At 44.0% G+C, this 27,066-nt stretch overlaps 1 protein-coding gene across 2 annotated transcripts in view; it reads left to right on the top strand.

Moving 5' to 3' along the window:
• The window catches only part of MED27 (mediator complex subunit 27), a 197,282-nt gene that overhangs the window by 60,115 nt on the left and 110,101 nt on the right, over nucleotides 1-27,066 (top strand). For both annotated transcript variants that reach the window (XM_078061941.1, XM_078061940.1), the window contains exon 3: nucleotides 5,108-5,238. In XM_078061941.1, coding sequence (XP_077918067.1) covers nucleotides 5,108-5,238 — 131 coding nt within the window. The remainder of the gene's footprint in view (nucleotides 1-5,107; nucleotides 5,239-27,066) is intronic.

Here is a 27,066-nt window from a genome sequence, read left to right as displayed (position 1 = left end):
AAACTTACATGAAATTGTACTTAAAGTTTTTAAAAATAAAAATAAAGCAAGCTATGTCTTAAGGTGAGGAGAACTTTTTTTTTTTTTACAACCCCCTCCCCCCCAAAAGAAGCCTTCGGTGAATCTTTGAAAAGGAGATCATGATTTTCACAGTGGGGAGAATCAAACCTTGGTTGACCTGGCTTATAAATGTTGAGAATTTTGAATGTCAGGTTTTCTTAAAGTGGGATTCAGGCCATATGGCATGGATAGGATAATGTTGGGAGTGAATAGATGCTGTACCATGGACCCCAGGGAGGTTTTAGCAAATGTTTCAGCTTTTATGTGCTAGACCTGATTGAATGCCACTGGCTTAATTAGTATATTGAATGTGATAGGTATGGTGACTTTCCTTCTATTTGCTCCTCAAACTTCTGTCCGTTGCACAACAGGTCCTCTCTCTGTCTTGGAGCAGATAGAAACATTCAGAACAATGTGGAAGACAACCAAGTGGAGAGCCAACCAAAGGACATGGTTGCTCATCTGATTCTGTGAACCCAAGATATAAGGCAGAAACTTTGCATTTGAATCCTGTTTTTTACAATTTACTTTAATAATATTTCCTTCCAGTATGTGTTGTTATTTGTAATTTGAAACATATTAAAGCTAATTGAATTAGGCCTCAGAAATTTGGACTTCTTTAAAAGCGGATTCTAGGGCGCCTGGGTGGCTCAGTTGGTTAAGCGACTGCCTTCGGCTCAGGTCATGATCCTGGAGTCCCAGGATCGAGTCCCACATCGGGCTCCCTGCTCGGCAGGGAGTCTGCTTCTCCCTCTGACCCTCCCCCCTCTCATGTGCTCTCTCTCTCTCTCTCATTCTCTCTGTCTCAAATAAATAAATAAAAAATTTAAAAAAAAAAAAAAATAAAATAAATAAAAGCGGATTCTATAAAGAACAAGCCTATTAGGGTGAAAAGGGTTATTGCGTGAAATTGTGGGGACATTGTTTCACCATTTTATGATGAAACCAGATACCCATGTAACTCCTTCAGAAACCCAAAGGAATGAAACTTCGGAGCTCGAGGAGAAGATAGAATGCATGTTTTGTCGAGAGGGAGGTGAGATGTGTAAGATCACGCAGCTCTCATTAGTAGCAGAGTCTGGTTGCACATCTTCAAAGAGGATGCCGGTTACAGAGGTTGTCCGTCTGCACAGGAGAGTTTACAGGGACCTCACCTTGTAACCCTTGGCACTTACGCATGTTTAATATTACTAAAACAGTGTTACCTTATTTATATTTTTTTTAAGATTTTATTTATTTATTTAAGAGAGAGAATGAGCATGAGCAGGGGGAGGGGTAGAGGGAGAGGGAGAGGCAGACTCCCCGCTGAGCTGGGAGCCTGACGCCGGGCCGGGCTCGATCCCAGGGCCCCGGGATCATGACCCGAGCCTAAGGCAGACGCTTAACTGACTGAGCCACCTGGTGCCCCCAAACAGTGTTACTTTAAAGAAAATATCCAGTAAATCGAGGTTTTCCTAATTCTAAGAGGTCTAAGAGCTCATTATGAGTTGTTGAGATTTTCCCAGGTTTAGAGGTAATTTGTAGACGTAATTGATTAGAAAGGGCTACAGGTTGCGAACTGACTGAAAAGTCCTAGGTCAATCATAGAAATTAGGAAGTTGACAATAATAGCACAATTGCAGCTGAGAGAAATGCTCTCTAAATCCAAAGAACATTGAAATAGCTGTTAGCACGGAAAGGCAGTTTACCAGTAAATAAATGCTCGCCACATCAACATTCCCATTCCCCACATCTGTGTGAGGTGGAAGTTAAAAGAATAGATTGTTTTCTTTCTCACCCTCTTTCATTTTATTCTTGCTGGTTAGTGGAGAAATGATCTTGGATAGAAAAATCTCATTAGAACTTTGATAAGTTGCTTTTTGAAATAGAGTTGTTTCCATGCCACAGACATTTGGAGTGAAGTATGTTTATTGAAATATATTTTTATAGAAAATATTACAGAACCTGTAATTGAAAACTTATGGCAGCATTTTGGGGAGTGATATGTTCTTAATGTTAATTTGTGGATTCGCTCCGAATTCCCTTCTGCTGTTTTAGAACCATTGGCTGAGTGAACGTATTCCAAGAGTCTTTTCAGATCTAAACTGTGTTTCATGGAATGGAGTATTTGGTGCTTAAATAATGTATAAATCCAGTTGGACAGGATCTGCCTGTCAGTTTTATTAACTTTGACCTTTTCTCCCATTATAAAGATGGTTCGGTAAATATTTAATGGGCCCCTTATAGATCTTGACAGTCGGAGCTGTGTTCCTGGAAACTGGGATACGTATATATGATTAACAAATGTCGCTTAATCACTGTGAGTCAGCTTTGAAGGGCAGGTTTTGTTTTTTTGGAAAGAGGAGTCCTTCCCTCTCCGTGTGCTCTTAGAGGTGCAGTCTATGTTGAGAGTGCCCAAGATGGTAGACATTTTAAACCCTTTAAAAGACAGCAGCTAGCATGCATTTCTGCTGTTTTGGGTTTTTTTGTTTGTTTGAGCAAATGATCAAAATGATGCTAGGTGGGCAAAATCACCCTGCCACTCTGCATAGTTAGCAGGACTCTTCCACTCAAAGAGTCAGCAGGGCCAGAATGGCTGAGCTTGCATGGACCCTAATAAGATACAAAGAAGGAGGAGAGCCAAAAGGAGAGATGATTCCTTGAGCCAGGAGGGGACCCCTGCCAAGCTGTCTTTTCCTTTAATTCCATAAAACCCCATGCATATTGCACTCATTGCAAATTCTGGTGGGGAAGATCGAAACCCAAGTAGCTGACATTTTGAAACATTGTCTTTCAAACTTGTACTGTCCCTTGCTTCCATTGATTTCCCATTTAAGAAATCTGTAGGAGAAAAACAAATTTGAGCAAAATTCATTGGTCTAAGATGAGTTGTTAGAGCCAAATTATGCCCCCCCTTTCCACCCTGAGAAGAGCTCCATTTTTATTATGAATGTGATACATCTTTGTCTTGTATTGTGCAGCCATAAGGCTCTCACAGCAAATCGACCAAGTAAATCAAGAGCCTGTTAAAAAGCAATATGGATGCTCCAAACACAGACATTTCGGTCTTACTGGGTCACTGGATATCTTCATTTTTATGGCCACTTTCAAGAAGCAGATCATTTCAGTTGGTTCTGTTTTCTTGCTCTCTCTATTTGTACGCAGCCCACTGGCTTTAGGTGAGCCATTTATTTTTCAGAACGTTATTACCCTTTGCATGCAGGGCCCAGCCCCTTTGATATGGTGGTCACCAGTGTCATTACCAGGAACTGTAATGTAGCTGACTCTGCAAAGGAAATCTATGCCTTGAAGGAGCATTTTGAAAAGAAATTGATTCAGAGCTTCAGAGTGAATTACTATTTGTATGTTTAGTTAATTCTAAATAAATGTTTGAAGGACCTTGCTTAATTTGAGAAGGGAAGAAGAAACATATTGGATGTTATAAATGGTCTCAATCCAAATTCTTAGCTTGGCATTTTCACATTTGAATGTTTTATTTACATCTGTTCAAAATTGGAATACCTTTCAAGGATAATTTTATTATTGAGAGATTGATGACAACTCTTAAGATCTACATTACAAAAGTATGGGATTAAAAAAGGAAGATAGCAGTCACTGTCACATGTCAGCTTGGATATAAGCTTCACTTGGCAAAGAGTGAGAATGATGAGTTGTATTTTAAAACAAAAGATCCTGATGGTAGGAGATGAGGGTGGGGAGGGGGGAGACTGACTGCATTGGGGCACAAGGGAACTTTTGCAGTGATGGACATTGTCTGTACCTGGATTGGGATGGCAGTTTCACAGGTATAGACCTTATCATAAATCATCAAACTATACACTTAAAATGTGTGCATTTTATTTTATGTAAATTGTAACTCAGGTGGATTTTTTTTAAAAGTCCTGTTGGGTTTAGAATTAGGCAGTGTTACTTCTCCTTTCCAATAGCGAAATGGAGGTCTAGAGAAGTAAAATGACGTGTCCTGAGTAACTTCGAAGCTCAGCAGTTTGTCCAGAACAAAGCAAAGGATGCAGGCCTGGAGCTCACTGAAAGTATTTTGTGTCCTTAGCGGCACTGTGTTGTTCCAATTACATGTAAGAGTGAAACGAACTTCTCCATCCCGTTCTCTTGGGTGAGGCTGTATCCATTTGTATGCTTTGTTGGAAGATATGCTCAGGAGCTTCTTCTTATGACTGATACTTGTGGTTCCGAATGTTGAGGCTGACCACACGGTGTGTTTCATATATGTTTATGATAGGCCGTGTTGTGCTCCCAGTTAATGCAGTAGGCTACCCAGTTATGTGGTTTTTATTATAAGCAAGAGTTCCCAGAACTAATTTGTCTTTAAGGAATCCCTGTGGATCTTCTTATAAAGAATGACATAGGCTTTAAAAAACCATTGATATAAAGCATATATGAAATAGTAGTGAAAAATAAAGAAGAAAGAAAAAATTACTTAAGTTCTGTACTTAGGAATAGACCGTTAACATTTTTTTTTTTAAGATTTTATTCTATTTATTTGAGAGAGAGACACACACACAGACTGTGCAGGTGAGGGGAGGGGGGGGGCGGAGAGAATCCCAAGCAGACTCCCCGCTGAATGTGGAGTCAATGAGGGGCTCTATCTCACAACCCTGAGATCACGACCTGAGCCAGAACCAAGAATCGGATACTTAACCCACTTAGCCACCCAGGTGCCCCTATTACTGTTAATATTTGAGAGACCGTCTTTTTAAGTGTCTCTCCGTTTACAATGTAACCTGTTTTTGTTTTTTATTCAACAAAATGATGTCATAAATTTCTTTCCATATCTTAACCAAGTTCCCAGTTATTGGGCATTCAGGTGGTCGCTGGTTCTCCATCATTAGGTAGTGCTGTCGTGAACAACCTTGTCCACGCTTCTTTCCCTATTTGTCTCAGTAGCTCCTTACAAACACATTCCTTGAAGCAAAATGTTAGCCGCTGCATTTGCCGTGATTTAGAATGTTCTAAGGGGGTAAGATACATCAAGTATTGGCCTCCGTTTACCAAACGGTATTTTTCTTCCCCTTTTGTTTTGTTTGTGCAGTTGCAGTACCATGCAGGTCTGGCGTCTGGCCTTTTGAATCAACAGTCCTTGAAACGCTCTGCTAACCAGATGGGAGTATCTGCTAAACGGAGACCGAAGGCTCAGCCCACGACTCTTGTCTTACCACCTCAGTGAGTAATGGGTTTGAAACAGTTCTTTTGTCCTGGGTGAACTCTCCTTGGTGCTTGTTTTTGGTGAATGCAAAGTTATTTTTTGTGAAATTGTTCTTCCTTTTGCCAAGGTACCTGCTAAGATTAGAAACCCAGCACACAGGTAACATCTTTTTGCATAGATCTTAAGTGAAGCAGTGATGATGAGCTTTGTAATTGACATACTTTGTGTGTGTGACTTTTCCACCTAGGATTTAAAGCTACCTCATAGCCTTTTCTTTATTTCCTTGCCACAGTCCCCAAGTTGGCAGAGCCTAAGTACGGTTGTCCTTATTTAACCGATGAGACAGCTGAGGAGCACATTTTGATAAGCTGCAGGCCGCCTAGAGATTCTGGGGGAGCTGGGATTCGAGTCGTGCTAGGCTCACTTGTTCTCTTTTAAACTCGTAAAATGTGAGCCCTTCTTTTTCCTAGTAGGAGAGATAAGAGATACTGTGAGGTTCAGAAATGTACAGCATGGTGATTGTTTTCACATGTGCACACCTCCATGTAGCTCCACCCAGATCAGGCCACGTGGCCACCGCTTCCAGAAGCCCTAGAGGGCCCCTCCCCATGTTCCCAGTCTGTACACTTGCTGCCTCCCTACCCAGGTTTAGCACTGTTCCACCTTCTTTGAACGATTGATTTTTACCTGTTCTTGAACTTCGTATCATTGGAATCACACAATATGTAATCTTTTGTTATCAGCTCTTTTTCACCCAGCATAATGTCTGTTAGGTTTATCCAGGTTGTTTGTTCTTTTTTGTTGCTATGTAATATTCTTTTTTTTTTTTTTTAAAGATTTTATTTATTTGACAGAGAGAGACAGCAAGAGAGGGAACACAAGCAGGGGGAGTGGGAGAGGGAGAAGCAGGCTTCCCGCTGAGCAGGGAGCCCGATGCGGGGCTCGATCCCAGGACCCTGGGATCATGACCTGAGCTGAAGGCAGACGCTTAACGACTGAGCCACCCAGGCGCCCCGCTATGTAATATTCTTTCGACTATGCCACAAGGGATTCATCCGTTTACCTGTTGGGTTATTTTGTGCTAGAAGCCCTGGTAGATGAAGGCCAGGGCTCACTCTGTGTGGAATCAGAAATGTGAACACACCAGTCTTTGCTGATAGCTTCCCTGTGAGCATGCACACTCCCCTGAGCAAGGCCATACTCCCAAACGGCTTGGCTGGGACTTTAGACACGTTCCCTAGCCTGTCCTGTCCTCCTATTGTACCCTCTTTTGGTTACATGCTCAGTTACAAACTACAGCTGACACCTTGAACAATGCAGGGGTCATGGGCACAGTCGAAGATCTGTGTATCTGTGTATTACTTTTGGTTCCCCCCAAACTTAACTACTAATAGCCTAATAGTGACTAGAAGCCTACAGATAGCATAAACAGTCGATTAACAGGTATTTTGTATGTTAAGTGTATTATATACTCTATTCTTACAATAAAATAAGCTAGAAAAAAGAAAATGTTATTAGGAAAATTATAAGGAAGAGAAAATACATTTATAGTACTGTATTGACAAAAATATCATATATAAAGTGGACCCGTGCATTTCCAGCCTGTTCAGGGATCAGCTGTACATTTTAAAATTTCCAGTCCAGAGGAATGTTTCCAGGTGAGACTCAGTTGTTTGCCTTTACGCAAGATTTCACTTACTTTCTGTTTGATTAGCAAACACTGTACCTGCTATCTTCAGGCACCGTCCTAGGCTGTGGAGGATACAGTCGTGAGCAACATAGATGTGGTCCCATCTTCCTGAAGCTTTTTTTTTGCTGGGGAAAGAAGACCAAAAAAAAAAAAACCAAAAAGCCCTAAACAAATTAACAAATTAATAATTTCCGGTTATGATTGGTGCTTAGAAAGGAGCACATAGGGTAGTAAGGGATGGGATTGGGGAAACTGCTTAGACCGGGTGGTCAGAGGCCTCTCCAAGGAGATGACGTTAGGTGGAGAGAGGCCAGCAGAGAGCTGGGAGGTCACGGAGGATGCCTCAAGATCTTTTCCCTCATCACTGGACACTCGCACCACCATTTCTGTGATTTTCAGGCTTTCTTCACAATTAACATTTGCTTCCAGGAGAAGAGGAGCATAACCAACCAGCCTCCAACAAGTTATTTTTTGCCTGCCACATGCACAGGTGCACGGTTTCCAGACACTTGGAGTGATGCAAAGCGGAGAATTTTCACTGTTTGGTAGAAGGCTTCTGAAGGAACATTATCTGTTGTTTCTCATATGTTGATTTGGTGATTCTGCAAATCTCCCAACTTTCAGCTCTCCAAAGTCTAATGGGCCTTGTAACTTGTCATTTTCCCTGCATGGATTGTCTACTGAGGCAAGATGTTTGGTGAGAAGTGAAAGACTTTCTAATGGTCCCATTAGACTGGAGCCAAAAAGTGTTTGTTGCTAACTCTCTCTTGACAAAAGTCAGCTCTTAGTCCATCTGTTCGCCATTTGTTCATTTGCATTGGCTTGAAACCTGTTTACAGGTGACATGCTATTATGAGGACACTTAGAAACTATTTTAAGCACCAAGGCAATCAACAGACTCTGTTCTCATGCCAAAAAAAAAAAAAAAGAATAGGTGTTCACAACTGTCATTATAAATTTATAATAAATCACTCAAAATACTTAGTTTCAAAGAGAAAAGTGGTTACTGTGTCCTAAGAATACAACGTCGGAATGATTTCCTATACTTAGTAGCCTGTCTCCTGTGAAAATTGACTGCTGCCTTTTCACATCATTGAGCTTTTGGGGCTCATGCTATTGTGAATCCCTTCAAAGACCTGTCCAGTAGGCAGGATCTATAGCTAAAGGACATTCAGTGCACTTTTATTGAGCACCTACTATGTGCTTCTTATTGTGTTAGAGTCAGGAATAGAAATACCAGCAAGACAAAGCTGCTGGACTAATTGAATCCAAAAATTTTTAAATTAAAACGTAGGCCACTAGTAATATATACATATTGTAGACCTTGAACAAACCAAAGATGACAAGAAAGGAAAACATAATAATACTGTCACACAGAGAAAGTTATTGCTAAGGTTTTGATGGATATTGTTCTCAGCTTTTTCTATGCATATATAATGTTTAAAAACAAGAAACAACCTCCAAAAAGGATTATATTGTAATGTTCTGTATGATATCTCAACATTTATTTAATGTAGTTGTTAGACTTGAAGGTCATGTAATTTTATCTATGGAGCATTTAAATTTGCATATTAATCAGCCATGTTGTGGCTGTATTCTGTAGAACAGTGCTAATTACAAAATTTTTATTACAAGCGTGACATGACCATAAACTAACTTTGTCATTAAGGAAATCCCTTATAAAACAACACCCAAACCCTCCAGGACTGGTGCATTAGTCATCTATTGCTGTATAACAGATCGCCCCAAAACATGGTGATTTGACAACAATAAACATGATCTCTCACATTTTTCGTGGCTCAGGAATCTGAGAGTGGCTTGGCTGCGTGGTTCTGGCTCAGTCTCTCAGAAGATTGCAATCAGATATCAGCCAGAAATGCAATCATCTGAAGGTTGGACTGAGGTTTGGAGGTCTTGTCCAGGGTAACTCGCTCACATGGCAGGCAAGTTGGTGCTGGCTGTTGACAAGAGACCTCAGTCCCTCTCCACAGGAGGCTTGAGTACCCTCATGACTTCGGGTGACTTCTCCCAGAGCAAGCCGTCTAAGAGAATGAGAGTCAGGTAGAGTCGATCCTTTTTATGACCTAGCCTCCAAAGGCACAGCATCCATTCCACCCCATTCTGTTAGTTAGAAATGAGTCACTAAGTCTGACTGATGTTTAAGGGGAAGGGATGAGGCTCTCCCTTTTGAAAGGAGGATTATCAAAGAATTTGTGGATGTTTTTTAAAACCACCGCAGTTGCCAATGAGGAGAGTCATTGCACAGAGGGAAGAATGGTTGAGCCTGTAAGCCCCATTCACTTATTTATTCGGCAAATTATTTACTCAGGGCCTACAGGTGTTTGGTCCTATGCGCTGTGCTGGGGATTTGGAGATGCATAAGATAGAATTTGGCTTTCACGAAGCTCTGAGCAGAAACAGAGGAACAAACAAGTAGCAGGGAATCCTAGTAATGTGTGCCAAGTCCTAATGACATGATCCCAGAATGCTCAAGAAGGCCACAGGCAGGGCGCTGAGAGAGATCCACGCTTAGGGAGGCCTAGCCAAACTTCACTGAATTTCTCCACTGCCAGGTGGAAAGATGGAAGCTTGACTTTATTAAGAGAGCTTGATGCTTTCTCACATAGGCTTACAGGATTCTAAGGAAAGGGTTTATTTCTCCATGGAGGAAACCAGTGGAGGACCAGTGCTGGGCCCCATACTCACCCTCCTCTGGACCTCTGTTGATGCAGTGACAGACGGGTTTCTGCATTGGCTCGTGTCAGCATCTGGATGGCAGTAAGTCTGCCACAACAAAACCACTGGCTCTGCCTAAGTGTGCTGAGACCACAGGCATGGCGAGAATGCAGGAGATCTGTACAGTGTGTTTGTTTTTTAAATGCAGTTGGCTTGAACAGTAGTAGTCTTTGAAGACTCTGCTTCTCCCGAGTTCCCATAGGATTAGTGATTCATGGGATTAATGATTCATATCTTTCTCCTCCTCCAAAGAAGCTTGTAAGAAGACAAAGATGCTGTTCGTAATGAAAGATCTTTTATCACATGTTAGCATTCAGAGGGCACTGACGAAGCCACCTCACTTCTGTGATTCCCGAATGGTCGTGTTGAGTCCATTGCGGAAAGGGCCCTGTCATTTTCAGAAAGGAGCTGTGTCCCCTGTTCCTGGGTAAACATTATCAGGCTTTTGCCCCTTGTAGGAATGAGATCAGCTAAGAATGGCTGTCTTGCTTGATTGATCTGCAAGTTGCTATTGAGATATCTGTGTATTTAATACATGTCAGATGTGCCCATGTTTACTTGTGCTTTCTTAGATAACAGTCTCACATTCACGACACATTGTTCAGCCTGCTTTTCTGTTAACATCGATACGGGTTTTGATCCGTATCGTCAAGCCGAATGGCCTGGGACACCTGGCGGTGGCCTGATGAAGTGCTGACTCTCGGTGGCAGCGAGGTGAGCAAATACTTAACGTGTTCTTACTTCGCACACATAGATCTCATTTAGATTCGAGGGGAAAAATTGTTCTACAGAAAGGTTATTTTTAAAAGTATTACCCCATCCAGCCCCTGGAAGTTGTGGGGAAGGCAGTTTCTTTTGTGTCGAGTTATCCTTCCTGAAAAGGTCCTGCCGGCTCAATTAAGGGCACTTTTCCTTTCATAGGCTACCTGTCCTCTGGACACTCGGGAGGCACTGTCCATGCTCCCAGCCAGGGACAGCCCTTCCTCTCCCCTAGTAGGTCCACGCTCGCTCTCAGCTACTCCAGGCCATTCGTCTGCTGGTCTTCTCTCTCTCCCACACCGTCAGGATTCCCCTTTCTCCTGGCTCATTCCTGGTAGTACGCAAACATGCTTACCCACACTCTCCTCCCGTGGGAACACCCGGCTCATAATCCCACTTCTTCCAGCTCCCAGCTCCTCTCTCTCGACAGCAGGACTCCTGGAAAGAGTTGACTTCTCTCCAGTTTCTCGATCAGGCCACCACTGTTCTAATTTCTATCCCTATACCCTAGTCTTGCCTCTTTTAGAACTCCACATAAATGGAGTCCTGCGGAACATATTTTCTTTCCGGTTTCTTTTGCTCCACGTGATGTTTTGGAGATTCATTTATGTTGTATATGTCAGTGGCTCGTTCCATTTTATCGCTGAGTGGTATTCCTTAATGTTCTTTGGAGTCTTCCAGTACCGTTTCCTCAACATTTTGCATCTGTTTCAGTATTATCTACCACCTTTCAGAGTGCAGGGAGTCTTCATGCTCCTGTTCTTGAATGACCTCCCTCAGGTTTGAGTAACAAAAACACCACCACCAAAACAGCATGCAGGACAAGCGTTGCTGGAAAGAAATGCCACCAGTTCGGGAGGTAGCAGGGATAATGACACGGCGTGTGCACCTCGGGGTTCCAGTGTTTGAACAACAGATTGCCTTCGGTAGGACCTCTGATTTGGCTATGGGAGTTTAACTGACAGAGGCTCATTTTCTGCCAGCGCCTTGCACACTAATTCCCAGGAAGATCATCGACTTGAAATTACACACGGTGCTTATACACATGATTGGATTCTTTCCAAGATGTGTGGTAAATGCCGCTTCTGTTCTTGAAAGGCAGAGGCTCATGTTGTCTTTTGCTTAATGTGAAACCAACAGGAATCACGGAGAGCAAAGCAGTGGCATAAATCTGTCCTTGGCGATAGTAATGAATGAGGGTGGGAGCTTCTTGGGGTCATTGATGTTGAAACCGAGCAAGGCGAATGTTTGCCAGGACAAAGTGCAGTAAGCCCAGAGCCTCTTCCTGTAGCTTCCTGGCCATTACATCATTATCTTTTCTGTTGCTGATTTTCAAGACATTTTTTTTTTTTACGTGTTTTTTTCTCTCGACCACACAGATATCAACCTCCAGGGTTCTATAGTCGCTATCCCATTACAGAAACCCTGATACAGATGTTTAAGTAGTGACTGCAGATGCACTTCCTTGCAGGGACCTAATTTTCTTCCTGATTACTTGAGCTTGTTTTGCCTTATGAGGATCTTGATATTTGGTTGAGGGCAGAATTTGGCTCTATGCTGATAAGTTTATATTAAATTCTTCAACGTAGATGATGATGGAAGCCCTGAACAAGAATATTTGACATCTCTTTTTGTTGGAGTTTAGCTTGCCTCTGAGTGGACCAACAGTGAGTAAACCATGAACGAGGAGCACCCTGGTTCATTGCCACGAGCTTTAGAAACGCAGAGCGTTGTATCCTGAATCCCTTTCTGCGGGGATGCTCATTCCACGGGCTGACTCTTCCCGAGCTTGGGCTGCTGAGCAGAGCAGGCTGCCTGTATGGCATGTCCCCAAGAGGAGGTAGAGGATTTTGCAGCTGTGAGTTTTGGAAAAGTCATCAAAACTTGAGTAGGAACTCACTAAATCCTTCTTTCCCCTACTGGCAAGTACTAAGTAACAATATTCATTAAATACCACTGAGAGGCTGTGTAATAAAGAAATAATCCCAGGCCTTGGTGGCTGTAACTCTCCAGAAGAGTTGAAATTGAGAATATAATTAAAGATTAAAACATTGTTTGCATTCTAGAACATGGAGAAATCTTTGTCTCCATTGCAGGACCATATTAATAAGGAAGAGATCAGTTTCCAATAACCAGCCCGGCAGAAGCTCATTTTATTCACATCAGTCGTGTTTAAGCTGTCTGACTCGGTGCCACTCTTGCCTTTTCCCTACAAGACTGGCGCTCCTCTAGGAACGGTGAGAGGTACCGGCCCCATCTCAGAAAAACGTATCCACATCTCTTCAGGGTCCTGAGTTTGCATAGGAATGTGCACACAGCAAGGGTTACCTTACCTGCACGCGGGTCTTCAATCCTGTAATTCGTTGTCTCCCTCTGTTTCGTCAACAAAATTTTCAGCTTGTTTTCCGTACGAAGGTTAAAAGGTTGGGAGAAAGCTAGTGTGCCTGGCTCTTGTAAGGTTTTATGATTGTGACTAGGAAAGTGGGGAGAACCCTGTCAGGCCAGCTTGCCAGCGGCAGAAAGAAACCCTCCGTAGTCAGAGCTCTGTGCAGGGGGGCCGGGAAGAGTCCGGGCCTTGCCCGATTGCATTGTAAAACTTTAACTGCCCAAGCACCATTTCATCTGCTCCCTCTGCTTTTTTGTTGCTGCTCACTTTGTTTTCTATTTGCCTGGAAATAGAATCCGAAGGCATTTTGAGGCCAACGGTGCAGAATAGTCTCCCTGCGTGTCCAGTCCACCCTATTGCCTCGCTCTCCTCCTTCTTCAGAGTCTCTCGTTGGGGGGTTCGGAGGAGACACACTCCGTGATGGTTCTTGCAGTGTCCTTTCTCGTGTGTTTTATGTGCTCGTGTTATTGGCAGGCAGAGAAGGGAAGCGTGTCTCTCAGTCTGTCACTGACTGGGGAAAGAAAAATGTGGTCCAGTGACTGGGCAGGAAGAAACTTTCAACTTGTAACCGCTGTGACGCTTGACTTTGTGGCTCTTCCGTGGCATTTGCCACTCACTGTCTGCCTTGTGTTTTGGTTAGACTGGAAACTCCTTGGGAACTGGGGCTCCGTGCCTCTCCTTTCCTGCCTGGGCTTGTCTCAGGTGCTGAGGGCTGAACGAGCATGTCCTCTGGGCTAGTTCCCCTCTATGCTACCTTCCAGCCCCTTGCCCACTGGCCAATAAGGCTGAGAACATCTTTCTACCAGATGTTTACTGCTCATGGCTCTTAGTAAATTGAAAGTATAAGCATTGGGTATTTAGATGGCTGGGAACCAGGTGCCATTTGGACCGACAGAAATATCTCCGGGGGAGGATTTGGAGGTGCCGGTCTGGCCCTGCTGAGTGAGGATGGATAGGATTGGATCTGGAGGCTTGGGCAGCAAGCAGGACCTGCAAGCCAGGCTGAGGCCTTGTAGTGCGCTCCCACAGGGAGCAGCAGGCCCTGGGGGCTCATGAGCAGGGGCCGATGTGTGGAAAGGGGTATATTAGGAAGATTAATCAAGTAGCAGAATGCAGATAAATTTGTAGCTGTTTAAAAGATAATTGGTTCATGTTACTTATCTAAAACCCTCTCTTTGGGCAGGAGAAAAATCTCTGGGAGAAATAAACGAGGAATCCCTCATAAATATTAATGTAAAAATCTGTCTATGGAGAATAAATATAGGGACATTTTGTTTTAAATGCTCTATGTCGTTGTGCTTCATTAGCATATATGTTGTAAAAGATCCTTTTCTCCCCTCGAGAGAACCATATTTAGTTTTACTAATAGCCGCACGCTGAAATCTGTAGCTTGTCAGGATTGTCATACTTTTGATGGACAGAACTACTCTGCTCTCCTGCTTCAGCCAGAGGGTTTCCATACTCAGAAATGCTGGCCCCTGGCAGGAAGCCAGTAGGAAGTCCTGGATCCTGTCTTATTAGCTAGACCCTCCGTCTGGACCTTTGCTTCCTGCTGCCTGGTCCCCTACTGTGTGTGTGTGTGCACATATGTGCGGGCGTGTGCATGTGTGTGTGTTTATACTTGTCACTCTGTAAGCATTGACCAAGCACTTTCTACAGGCTAGGTGTTTGCTTGATCAGGCTGGAACTCTAAAAGTGCAGAAGTCATGCTGTCTGTAAACAGAGGAGAAACAAAATGAGTTCTACTTGAAGCATGTTAAGTTGGAGGAGCTCATAGGTCTTGAGTGAAATGATATGATGGACCTGTGTTAAGATACTCCATCCTCCCCTTTCTCAGAAGTGTGTGTGTTGGGGTGGGGATGGGGGTGGGGAGAATATGATAAAACTTAGCTACTAACTGCTGATACTGGGGGAAGAGAGCATGATACTGTTGATGAGCTCATTATACTGTTTTATCTACTTTTATGTGTATTTGAACATTTTCACATTTAAAATATAGGTCTGGAACTTGGATTGTTGTTGAAGAAATAGTTTTGGTAATCAGTTCCTTAGGGTGGTAGGGGAAGTCTCAAGAGCGGATAGAATCTGCCAGGGGTTGAGGAGGGAGACCAGAGGAGGCCGGCAGGAGGAGTCGGGGAGGAGTCCTGCCACCCTGCGCTCCCTGCCCATCTTGGTGGCACTTCAGCCCCTTACTGCCTGGTTCTGGTCCTGGCCTCGTTCTCAGCTCATCTGTCCCATGTTTATCTCAGACCTGGTATGACATAGACGAGGATTTAAGTCTCATGTCTTCCACAGATACTGAATCAAAGAGAAATTGCATAAAATAGAAAACTATAATAAAGAACTTGGCCATTAAGCACCAAGTCAAATGTGGCAGCCTGCAGAATCAGTTTAAAAATTGTATTTCATTGTATCCGCTAATTGCATTTCTCCTTTACAAGGTGATTTTATCCAGGAAGACAGCTGTCTAGTGTGGTTATGACATCACTCTGGCCATTACTGGCGAAGGAAGAGAAGAAATGGGTGGTTGTGTAGTACAGCTCATCAGATAGAAGCTGGATCTTTTTTTCCCCTCTTTGGATTTTTTTAATCCATTTTTGCATAACAAAGAGCCGGAGTCTCAGGATTGTTAATATTTCACACTATATCATTCTCATCTAACGCTGTTGGGAACTGAAACTTTTTTTTTTTTTTTTTAAGTCTTTCTGTTCTTTCTTAATGGAAAGTAATTTTGGTGGTCTCTTGATGTGTATCTCTTTTTCTTTCTCTCTCTCTGTCATGTAGGCTATCAGTAACCCATAGATTTTGGCCCAGAAAGTCCCTATTTAGGGTTATAAGTGATCAAGAAGGAGTGAGCCAGTTTCTCTGTTCACTTGTGCCGAAAACTGTTCTATAACCTCTAACAAGTACAGTGACCTCAGTAACATGAGAATAGGCATGAGTAGGAAATGGCTTTGTCTCTTAGCTTGAGGCTTTTAGGGCAGGGTGAATTTTGATGATTTTGATCGGGTGATACTAGTCACTCTGATAGTCCTTATTCAGGAATTTTTAATAAGAAAATGTGAAAAAACCCGTTTCAGCTGAGACTGTACTCCTTCTAGCTTCCTGAGACGCTAGGCAGATCATCTCCCCAAGTCTGTGTAGTTGTGTCATTGTCTTTCTCTTCGGAAGCGGTTTCTCAGCCTAGATTAAGCTCTGAGCTCAGGCCTGCTGGTCCCTGGGATGAGCTGTCAAGGTCAGTTCTCACTCTGGGGACATTCTGCTAGCTGGGTAGTACAGGCGTACCTCAGGGGTATTGCAGGTTTGGTTCTCGACCACCGCAATAAGGTGAATATTGTGATAAAGTGAATCAAATGAAAATTCTGGTTTCCCAGTTCATATAAAAATTATGTTTACACTATACTGTAGTTCTGTTAAGTGTACAATAACATTATCTAAGAACAGCGCACATACCTTAATTAAAAAATGCTTTATTGCTAAAGAATGCTAACTATTATCTGAGCTTTCAGCAAGTTGTAATCACTGATCACAGATCACTGTAACAAATATAATGCTAATGAAAAAGCTTGAAATATTGCAAGAGTTACCAAAATGTGATACAGAAACAGGAAGTGAGTAAATGCGGTTAGAAAAATGGTGCTGATAGGGGCGCCTGGGTGGCTCAGTTGGTTAAGCGACTGCCTTCGGCTCAGGTCATGATCCTGGAGTCCCTGGATCGAGTCCCGCATCGGGCTCCCTGCTCGGCAGGGAGCCTGCTTCTCCCTCTGACCCTCCCCCATCTCATGTGCTCTCATTCTCTCTGTCTCAAATAAATAAATAAAATCTTTAAAAAAAAAAAAAAAGAAAAAAAAAAGAAAAATGGTGCTGATAAACTTGCTTGGTGCAGGGTTGCCACCAACCTTCAGTTTGGAAAAAGTACAGTAGAGAGTGCAGTCAAACGAGTAGGCCTGTAGTGGACTCAGTGGGCTCCCAGGCGGAGGGACCAGCCAGCCACATGCGGGTACCCCACCCTTCCCCGGAGATGAGGGGGCCTTTTAAGCAGTGATTCCCAGCCCTGGCTGCACAGTAGAATCATATGAGGAGCTCTTCGAGGGGCAAAGCCCCATCATCGATACGTTTAAACAGCTCCCAGGAAGATTCCTGTTTACATCTGAGATTCAGAGACACTGCTTCAGGAGGGGGTGTAAGGAGCACTCCAGGGTTGGGGGGATCTGGGAAAACCATCATCAGAACATCTCTAGATCAGGGGGAATGACTGTTGTGGGGAGACTTGGCAGAACTTATTGCTTATGGCTTAATGCCACAGTTGGGAACCTGTTAGAATTTAAAACTCAGAAGAAGGTGGATCCTAACTTGGTTGCTTCCTCCATCAGCTCGCAGATGGGCCCAGTGCTGCCAGTATGTTTCCCTGACCAGTTTTAGCTTGTGACCCTTGGGTCCACAGAAAAGACAGTCTGGTAATGTTTTACTTTTTTCCTTTTGATAGATATTTTATTTTATATTGTGGTTTGGTTCCTCTAGTTAAATTAGTATCTCTAAGCATGTTGCATTGTCATTAAAAACACTTTTAAATTTTTTATGTAAATCAGAACTACACAATTCAGTTTGTTGCAAATTTGATGTGCAGTCTTTTTGTCTTTACATTTTTAACAGCTTTATTGTACCTGCTTAAAGTGTATAAAATTTGACATATGTATATACCTGTGAAATCATTGCCTTACTTACCATTATAAGATGATGAACATATTCTTCACCCTGAAAGTTTCCTCATGCCCCTCTATGATTCTGTTCACTAGGCACCTCTATCCCCAGGTAACCACTGGGCTGCTTTTTGTCACTGTAGATTAATTTACATTTTCTAGAAGTTTATATAAGTGGGATAATACAGTGTATACTTTTTTTAATGAGACTTTTTTACTCAGCATAATTATTTTGAGGTTCTTCTCTATTGTTGCATGTATCAGTAGATCATTTCTTTTTACTGCTGTATTGCATTCCATTGAATGGATATGACCACACTTTGTTTATCCATTCATCTGTTGCTGGATATTTGGGTGGTTTTTAATTTTTTTTTACTACTGCAAATAAATATTCAGGTACAAATCTTTGTATGGATATATGGTTTCATTTCTCTTGGGTAAACACTTAGGAATACAATATCTAGGCCATGTGGTAAGTGTATGCTTAACACTTTAAGAAATTGCCAAATTGTTTTTCAAAGTGATTGTAGTTCTAGTTACTCCACATCCTCACCAGCATTTGGTGTGGTCAGTCTTTTAATGTTAGACATTCTAAAGTATGTAGTGGTATTGCATTATGGTTTTAACATGCATTTCTGTAATGATTAATGATGTTGAGCTTCTTTTCACATGCTTATTTACCATCTGTATATCTTCTTTGGCGAAGTGCAGAAAAAGTGGTGAAGCCTACTACATGAGAAGGTACTTTTGAGAAAGGTCCTTTGATAGCTTTGAAAAGGTATTAATATAGATCCTATCATAGATAAGTTATTACATATTAATTGATTGGTGAGTATCTGTAAAATATCTCCTGTGTGCGCATCATTCCACCAATTGCTGTGGGGAATTCAGAGGAAATAGTAGTCAAAGACTGGAGCACCTAGGAGTCCAAACCCTCCAGGTTTTGCTTGAGTGTTTCATGGTGTTTCTCCACCTTGTTTGTCTTCTTTCTTATACCTGTGTCACAGCTGTGAGTCTAGAGTTGGCTGGTGCTGGGGACAGGCTTTTAATTTAGTTTGTCCTGATTTTTCTGGTAGGGGGACTTGTCTTCCAACCACTGGAGTCTAGCCTCTTGCTGTTCTTTATATTTAATTGGTATTTATCTGCAGCCTGCTCTACCTTTTATTAACTTTTAAAATTCAACAGATAAAATCTGATATCCATAATGCTAGGTACTGGATAAGGTCAGGGATGAATAAACCTTACTTTTAAGGAACTTAGAGTGTCCTGGAGAGACAAGTGAAGAGGCCATTCGGACCCAAAAGAAGGACATGAAATTGACCCTAGGGAACCAGGAAAGGCTCCCTGGAGGATTGGACTTGGAAAATTTGAAATTTCCCATAAATGGACTTAAATACAGTGCTGGTGTTTCATATTAGAATGGCCTACAACAGGCCCGATATCTGGCACCCCGAAAAAAGAGACAACAGGAAGGGGCAGAGGCAAGAAGCCATGAAGACAGGAGTGGGACCTGCTGAGTAAGACCACCCCTGCACCCTCACTCTTCTGCCCATGTCTTCTCCGGGAGCCCACCTCCCAGAGAGGTGAAGAGATGCTACCCCCGCCGCTCCTAAGGAGACTTGCTGGGACCCAAGCAGCTGCTTATCCCCACAGGGTCCTATCAATGCTGTCTTCCACGGGTGCTATGATGTGATTGGAAGACTGGGAAACTGCTGTGGAAGTGAGCCTGAGACGCAGGCCCCTTCTCTGGCTTCCTTCTAAGGCAGGCCCCTGCTCACAGTTGTTCTCCCTTACCCATGAGAAACTTTATCAGGCTTGAGTCTCAGATCAAACTTGTAGAAGACCCCTGTCTCTAATCATGGTGGACACATGAAAATAGGATAGGACAGCCTTTTGGGATTCCCCTGTGTGCCCTGCCCACAGATGAACTCCCTTGTGCATTCCTGAGCTGAAGCTTCTCATGCCCCTCCACCTCTCTTACTCTGCTGTATCTGGGGCTCAGGCAGAGGTATTCCTACATAGATCTCTCACAGTTCTTCCAAAAATCTCTTGGCTCCAGGGGCTTTCCGTCTGTGTAGCTGCCCCGACTCCCCACACAAGGAGTTAGACTTGCTGGGGCTTAATGTCCTCAGAGGAGAAACTTAAGGGTCCTTAGCTAAAAATTCAGTTAACTGGTCCCCTCTCCAACCCTAGCCCCCCTCACCTACTCCTACACTTATATCTAAGTGCCCCAAAGACAATATGCTTGTGACTTCCTCACAGTCTTAAATAGTTGCACTTCATTTTTGTCATATCATTAAGCCAACATAAATCCCAAGCACAGTAGCTCTAGAAAGATGTTCTTTTCCTATCCAACATATAACAAAATTGATTGAGCTGTTGTTTGTTTGTTTGATTGTTTTTTTTTTTTTTTTTTGGTGGGCTTGGGCACCTTGGGAAACGTAAAATAATTGAAATAAGTAAACAAAGCCTCCAAAATCCTTTTCCTTTTCTTCACCAGAAATCCCAGTTTTTCTTGTTCATTAGATTGCACCCCCCAGCCCCCCACCCCCACGGTGTGGCATGCACCAAACTTGACTTTACACGTCAGGTGGGGAACTGGGCTGGGTTGTTACAAATAACTTCCCCTCTCCCCAGTTTTTGGTACTTTATTTTTAACAAAGGGTACTTATCATTTAAAGGTCTCCTAAGACCAATTAATTCAATGCAGTTCATTCAGCAGACATTTAGACAGTATGTGGCATTGTCCTCCCCGCTGAGGAACCTCTGATACTGTTGAGGGACATGCCTGGAGTGTCATGAAAACCCAGACCTGGAAGAGCCAGGAGGCGGCTACTTCTCTGCCCTCATTTCAGCGTGAAGGAAACTTCACTTCAGGTAGTGAAGCATTTTTCTCAGAGAAGTCACAGAGATTTATTAATAGCAGAGCCAGGATGGGAACCTCTTGACTGTTTTGTTCCTGTAATGCTCCAGCTGATACTCTACCACTGCATCCCACTCTTGGGTAGGTGGGAGTGATAGGGAAGGAAGAGAGAGAGAGAGAGAAAAACAGGATATTAAAACATTGTGTCTTTTTTGGGGGGGGGGGTGTTTCTGAGTAGAATCATAGAATCGCTATCCCTGTTTTGCTATTCTGAGATTTCTCCAAGTGGGATACTTTACTGATTTTTCCTTGAGTCTTGCTTGCGAACCTGGCAGAAGCCACACGCCCGTTGTTTCTGATTCTTTGCAGGTGGAAGGGGATGGTTTCAGCATTTGCATGCTAAGAATTCCAGCTTTCTGCTTCAGCGCTCCTTGTGGCCCTGGAGCTCTGCCCTGTTAGCGCTGCTTTTTGGCAGAAAAGCAATACTTTATCAGCCAGTAGGAACAGATATTTCTGTTCTACAAATGAGCCCAGATTTATAGACTCAGAGTTCAAAGAAATGAGATGAGAGATCACCAACCAAAGCTGAATCTACAGTGAGGGAAGAACCACCATAGGACTGGTTAATAATGAAAGCAGTTACGAAAGGCACTCATTTCCGTTTGTCCTCTCAGAGGTACTGGTACTCTCCTGGCTGACACTGAGGCTCAGAACCTGTGCAGTCTCCTAGCTGGGAAGTAGGGGCACTGGGTGGGCACTGGGATTCCAGGAGCCACAGGGCAGGGTTGTGCACCCCTGTCCTAGGTCAGGGTTTCCTCAAGCAGATGCTGAGATGGAATTGGGGGTGCAGTATATTTAGTAGGGATCAACACCTGTGACAGGAAGGAGGAGAAAGCAGGCTTGGACAGGGGGTGGCTGTCAGCCGTGATGCAGGCCTGACAAAGCCTTTTCTACCCGAGAGATCTCTGGAGTGGACCTGGCCTGTGAGAGCCTTCCAGTCTTTTCTTCTAGACCCTTGACAGTCCGACCACTCACTACCGCCCATGAGTCTATATGTTTTTCCATTCAGTGCACTGCTTAAAGCACTACCTGTTGGGAGAGAGAGAGAGAGAGAGAGAGAGAGAGAGAGAGAGACACACACACACACACACACACACACACACACACACACACACACACACACACACACACACACACACACACACACACCCGTGCCACCCGCTGTCTTTCCTGACCATCCCAGGTGAGTCTGCGTTATAGCTGCCATCCATTGTTGCCTTGTACCCACATACCGAGGTGGCTTATCTATAACGCAAGCTTGGGCTTTTCCCTCCTTCAGTTGATCAGATGGGGTTCCCTACACAACCATAGATACGGGCTGTGAGAGGAATGCTGGGCCAAACCTGGTGGGTGCCCTGGGGTCTGAAGCCTCTGGTTCTGCTTGTGCTCGGCCCCACATGTGCTGCTTCTGTCTTAGAGTTGATTGTTACTGGGCCTGCTCAACCTTAGGACAGCACCCAGAGAGGCCCACCAGACATTAGGCTTCTTTCCTTGTGATAAGAGGTGCAAAATGCAATAATTCGTATTTTACTTTGGGATAGGTATTAAAAACTGTGAAAGGTCTGAGACTTTTACCGCCCCCCCCCTTTAAGCTAAAATATTAGCTTATCACAGTGACATGGATGCTGACAGAAGTCCCAGCAAAACGAGTAGTCAGAGCGTCGGCGGGGTCTCTGTTGGCTCCTTGAACCCCATTCCCATGGGTTGATGCCGGGGGCCCTAGAGGGATGCCTGCACTCTCAGTGGGTTACATCACAGGAGGGAACTCGGAGCCTGGGGAACCCACTGCATTATAGCAGCCTGTAAGCAAGCCTGTTCTTTATTTACGGAGATACTACCTCGTCCCTCAGGCTGCTCACTGCAAACACAGCCTTGAGAAACGTTCCAGATAAAGAGTGGTTGGGGCTTCAGCATACCCAGCAGATGTGTGGGTGTGTGAGAAATCGGTCTCTCAGTGATGAGATGTCCTGGCATGTGCCTGGCCCCTGGATCTCTAAACATTCGATGGATGTGGAAGACAGAGCTGTGTTTACCAAGGCCTCTGATGACGGGGGCGCCTCTTGCACCTCCAACCTGATCCACATTATGTCACTGATGTCGGGGATCACTGCGATGATCTGAGGGATGTCCGGACATCCAGGAGGGCAGAAGTTTGCTTTCAGGCAGAACTGGTAAACGTATACTGTTCTGTGTTCCGTGGAACACGAACTGTTTCTGATCTCTTTTTTGATTGGAATAGAAAAAAACGCATTCACTAAATCAGTGGCTTTGTAGGACCAGAGGCTGTATTATTCTGTTCTAAAAAGATGGCACATTTGACACAGTGGCCAGGATCAGAGCTACCTCTCTGATTGAGCTCTCCATGGTCTGCAGTCTTCCTCCGGGATCCATCTGGTTTCTGCAGGGGTCAGACTGGCAAATTAAGCAGATGTGATGGAGACCATGCCCCTGCCTCCCATGGCTCTTTCGTGATGGCACTTAACCTCTGCTATTGCCCTGGGATGCAGTACTGTTTCTGATTTACTGTCTTGGCTGGGGGATAGGAGTGGGACAGGCCAGGGGAGCATCAGACTTCTACTTGGCCCTTCCCCACTCTGGTAGGTCTTACCCCACAGACCAAGGACCTAATGTGGTGATCGTGCCAAATGCCAGGTATGTCGATCTCAGTTATGTACCCCAGCTGGGTCTGCGGACCCAGTGAGTGGAACCGCTATAAGCCAGACCTTAGCCAGGACTCCCCATCTATTACCTGGCCCCCATGTGCCCCGCTTTCAACAGTCGGGGGATGTGACGCAGCTGCAGGGCTGTGGCAACTAGTGTCCGTGCAGAGAAGGGGATCTCTGCCCCTGACGCTGAGCCTGAATGAGCTGACAGCTGGGGGTTGTATGCCGACTGTACTCCCCACAGCTGGGCAGCCAGGCCTTCCTGAAGGGGATCTGAGTGGTGGTCTCCATGTCTGCCATGTCCTCCTCCTCGATGAGACTTGCTGTGCGGCTAAGGTCCACAGTACTGGTCTTCAGTCTTACCTCTTCCCGCTTCGTACTCATCTTTTTTTTTTTTTTTTTTTAAGATTTTATTTATTTATTTATTTGAGAGAGAGAGAGAGAGAGAGAGAAACAGCATGAGAGGGGATAGGGTCAGAGGGAGAAGCAGGCTGCCCGCTGAGCCGGGAGCCCGATGTAGGACTCGATCCCAGGACTCCGGGATCATGACCTGAGCCGAAGGCAGTCGCTTAACCAACTGAGCCACCCAGGCGCCCCGTACTAATCTTTTTTTGGTATAACCATTCAACATGGTAAGTAAGGGTTTGCAAGGAAGAAGCTTTTGCTTTTTTTTTTTTTTTTAATGAATACCAACTGATGTTAAACTACTGTGTTATTTATTATCAACAGACTTAGGTAAGGAATACAGAGAGCCCTTGTTCTTAGAAATTTACAGTCCAGCTGGGGATTTAGAACATAGCATGTATGAAAATAAACAAGGAAGTAGACTAAAAAAAAGCAGGTTCCTGAGTTGACTGGGTTTGAACCCAGGTCTCCCATTCACTCTCCGTGTGCCTCAGGGCGTGTGAGTTGACTTCCCTCACCCCTCATTTTCTCATTGGTAAAGGAGGGATAATGGGCGGGAGTGCAATATCCACCATATGGTGACCACTTGTTAAGTGCTGGCTGCTCATTTATTATGATTGTTGTTATTTATAGTAATAGTAGTGGGACTCGTGAAATGAATATTGTGCGCAGTGAGTTCCGCCAGGCTTCCAGGGAGGGGCAGTGAGGGGCTCAGTGGTGGAGGCGGGCTCTGTAGAATTATCCTTTGTTTGAATATGTGTGTTCCTTTTAAGAGTGGGCACCAAAGAGATGCAGTATTGATAGATTAGAATGTTACAGATTTTTGTCCCCGTTTGCATGCCACGGTCTATCATGTCTGTGTTGTGTGAGGTAGAAAGATTCCTGTTAATGGTGGTGGAAACAGTAATGAGGCCTTCTTTTTCTTTTCTTCTTATCAGTTGTAGACTCAGATAAAATTATGTCTCCCATTGGCCTGTATATTTTCTACTGTGTACATAGGCACGCACACACATGCACAGTATACATGGGAGGACATTGTGTTCTTTCCAGATAATGTCATAGGAATTGGGCAATGAAGAATAATAAAATGTTGTAACAGAGGTCACCAAATGAACTTCTAAAAGCTCTACTAACAGGCATTTTTGGTAAGTGTCTTGGTTAGTAATAATTAATGAATCCAAGACACTGAAAAATCTGAGTTCCTTCCTGAACCTTCAAGGCAAATTAAATTCCATTTTATGTATTTTGTGTTGTGTGTTTTATTGTATTTTAATTTTGAAAATTATTAATTTATATATGTTAAGTGTGGTGCCTTAAAAAAGGAAGTTAGGTTGTGAGTACCCTGGCTTTCGGTGAGAGGCCGGATGAGTTAACAGGGCTCACATTTGCCTGCTACCCTTACTGAATTTGATTCAGATCTTTGAGAGGTGTGGGCAGGGATAAGTATCAAAAGTGTTTTTATTGCTTTTAATAGTGAGTTAGAAAATAGGCTGCTTTGGATTCCCACAGCACCTAATACAATTGGGATGTTCTTAACTTGTTCCTGGCTGGGTTAGAGAATGTGGAAATAGCAGCTCTGCTTTAAAATGTTAACTGGGAGCACCTGGGTGGCTTAGCCGGTTAAGAGTCCCACTTTTGATCTCAGCTCAGGTCTTGATCTCAGTGAGTTTGAACCCTGCATTGGGCTGCACGCTGGCGTGGAGCCTACCTTGAAAAAAAAAAAGAAAGACAAAAAAAAAAGTTCTGAATGGTGGTGTCTGAGGGTATTTCTCTCTCAACAGGTGCAGACTCAGGTCTCTGATGACACCTGCAATTTTTGAAATGCAGCTGTACTTTTAACGTAGCAAGCGTCTGTTGTTTTGTATGGCTGCCTTAAAGATATTTGGGTACAAGTAGCAGTTACGAAAAACTGTCAGAATTTGTCTTGGAAGGGAAAACAGGCTCTTTTAGTGCTTCTGGGTTATGATTTAAGAGACAGGATTTACTTTGCTCTGCTCTTTAGCACACCTCCAAATTTCTCATTGTTCTCTGCCCCTGTAATGCCAATGACATTGATTAATGAACTGACCACAAATGTTTATGGATTTCCCACCCCACGTCTGATTAGTGCACAGTGTTATGTGCCCTTGACTATGAGGAGCTTGCAGTCCAATTGGAGGTTGAAACTCTGTTCAGAGGCAGATCAGAGACTATGAGTTCCTGATGATTTGTATAGTCAGTCCTTCATGAGACTCTTGTGAGCTAAAGTCCTCTGGAAAGTAAGATTTGGCCAGATCTCCTGCTCTAATGGAAATCCTAGATTGGGTCAGAACCAAGGGCCCCGGGGCAGAACTGCAGAGCATGGAATTCAGGGTAAACCAAGAGACCACACCCTCTCAGAGCGACACTGAAATCAATGGCCAGGTGGGCTGTATGGTTCTGAACCATTTTTGGAATGGTTCCATGGTTCTGAACCATTTTTGGAATCACAGACGCTCCTTGCCTTTGGGAAATGTGTAGGATGCTCTAAACATTTGTGGAATCAGCATACTAGATACTATTTCATATATTAGAGACCTGGGATGCCTAACCAGACAAGATCCCTGGTCTCATGGAGATAATAGTCGTGTTTCAGGACCCCGGGTCAGGAACCTCAGGGTTGGTCCGAAAGAGGGAATCCAGGTGGAGGCCCCTGGACAAAACAGAAGATGGCCATCAGAGCAGGAAGTTTCCAAAGGAGTTGACTCCTTGGAGAACCAGAGTTGTTGGAGATGAGCCGTAGGTATTTATTACAAGGTATCCAGGGGCTCAACCATGGGAAGGGAGAGCACTGTTAAGGGCCCTGACCCTTCGCAGACAATGTTGGATCTGGACTTTGAAGGAAGCAGAGCCTTTCTTAAACAGAGAAGGTGTGGGGAGGAAATGTTGGGTGGCCTGGGGCAGGACAGTGAGGAAGACCAGAGGCGGGGCTGGTCCTGTGGGAGTAGGAGAGTCTGCTGCACAGGTTGTGTAAGCAGGAGCATGGGAGGCTTCTGGCTCAAGTTAGAGTCTAAATAGTAGGGAGTCGGGGCACCTGGGTGGCTCAGTCATTAAGCGTCTGCCTTCGGCTCAGGTCGTGATCCCAGGGTCCTGGGATCGAGCCCCACATCGGGCTCCCTGCTAGGCAGGAAGCCTGCTTCTCCCTCTCCCCCTGCTTGTATTCCCTCTCTCACGGTGTCTCTCTCTGTCAAATAAATAAATAAAAAATCTTTTTAAAAATAAATAAATAAATAGTAGGGAGTCAATGATGAAGTACTTGGAGCCAGGTGCTGCTGGTTCAGTTACTTTACAGGTGAAGATACTGCTTCCTAAAGGCGGGTGTTAAGATAGAACTATGTCATACTGAAGTGGATTATAGGTGAATTGATAACGAATTTGTGTTGTTCGTTTTTTTAGAGAGAGAGAGTGTAGGGGGGTGGGGGAGGAACAGAAGGGGAGGGAAAGGGAGAGAGAATCCCGAGCAGGCTCCACACTCAGCGCGGAGCCTGACTTGGGGCTCGATCTCAGGACCCTGAGATCATGACCTCAGCCAAAATCAAGTCGGACACTCAACAGACTGAGCCAC

This window comes from Halichoerus grypus, chromosome 14 (genome assembly GCF_964656455.1).
Source record: "Halichoerus grypus chromosome 14, mHalGry1.hap1.1, whole genome shotgun sequence".
NCBI classification, from domain to species: Eukaryota; Metazoa; Chordata; class Mammalia; order Carnivora; family Phocidae; genus Halichoerus; species Halichoerus grypus.
The sequence above is the reverse complement of the archived record's forward strand: the minus strand, read 5'-3'. Positions and strand labels throughout refer to the sequence as shown.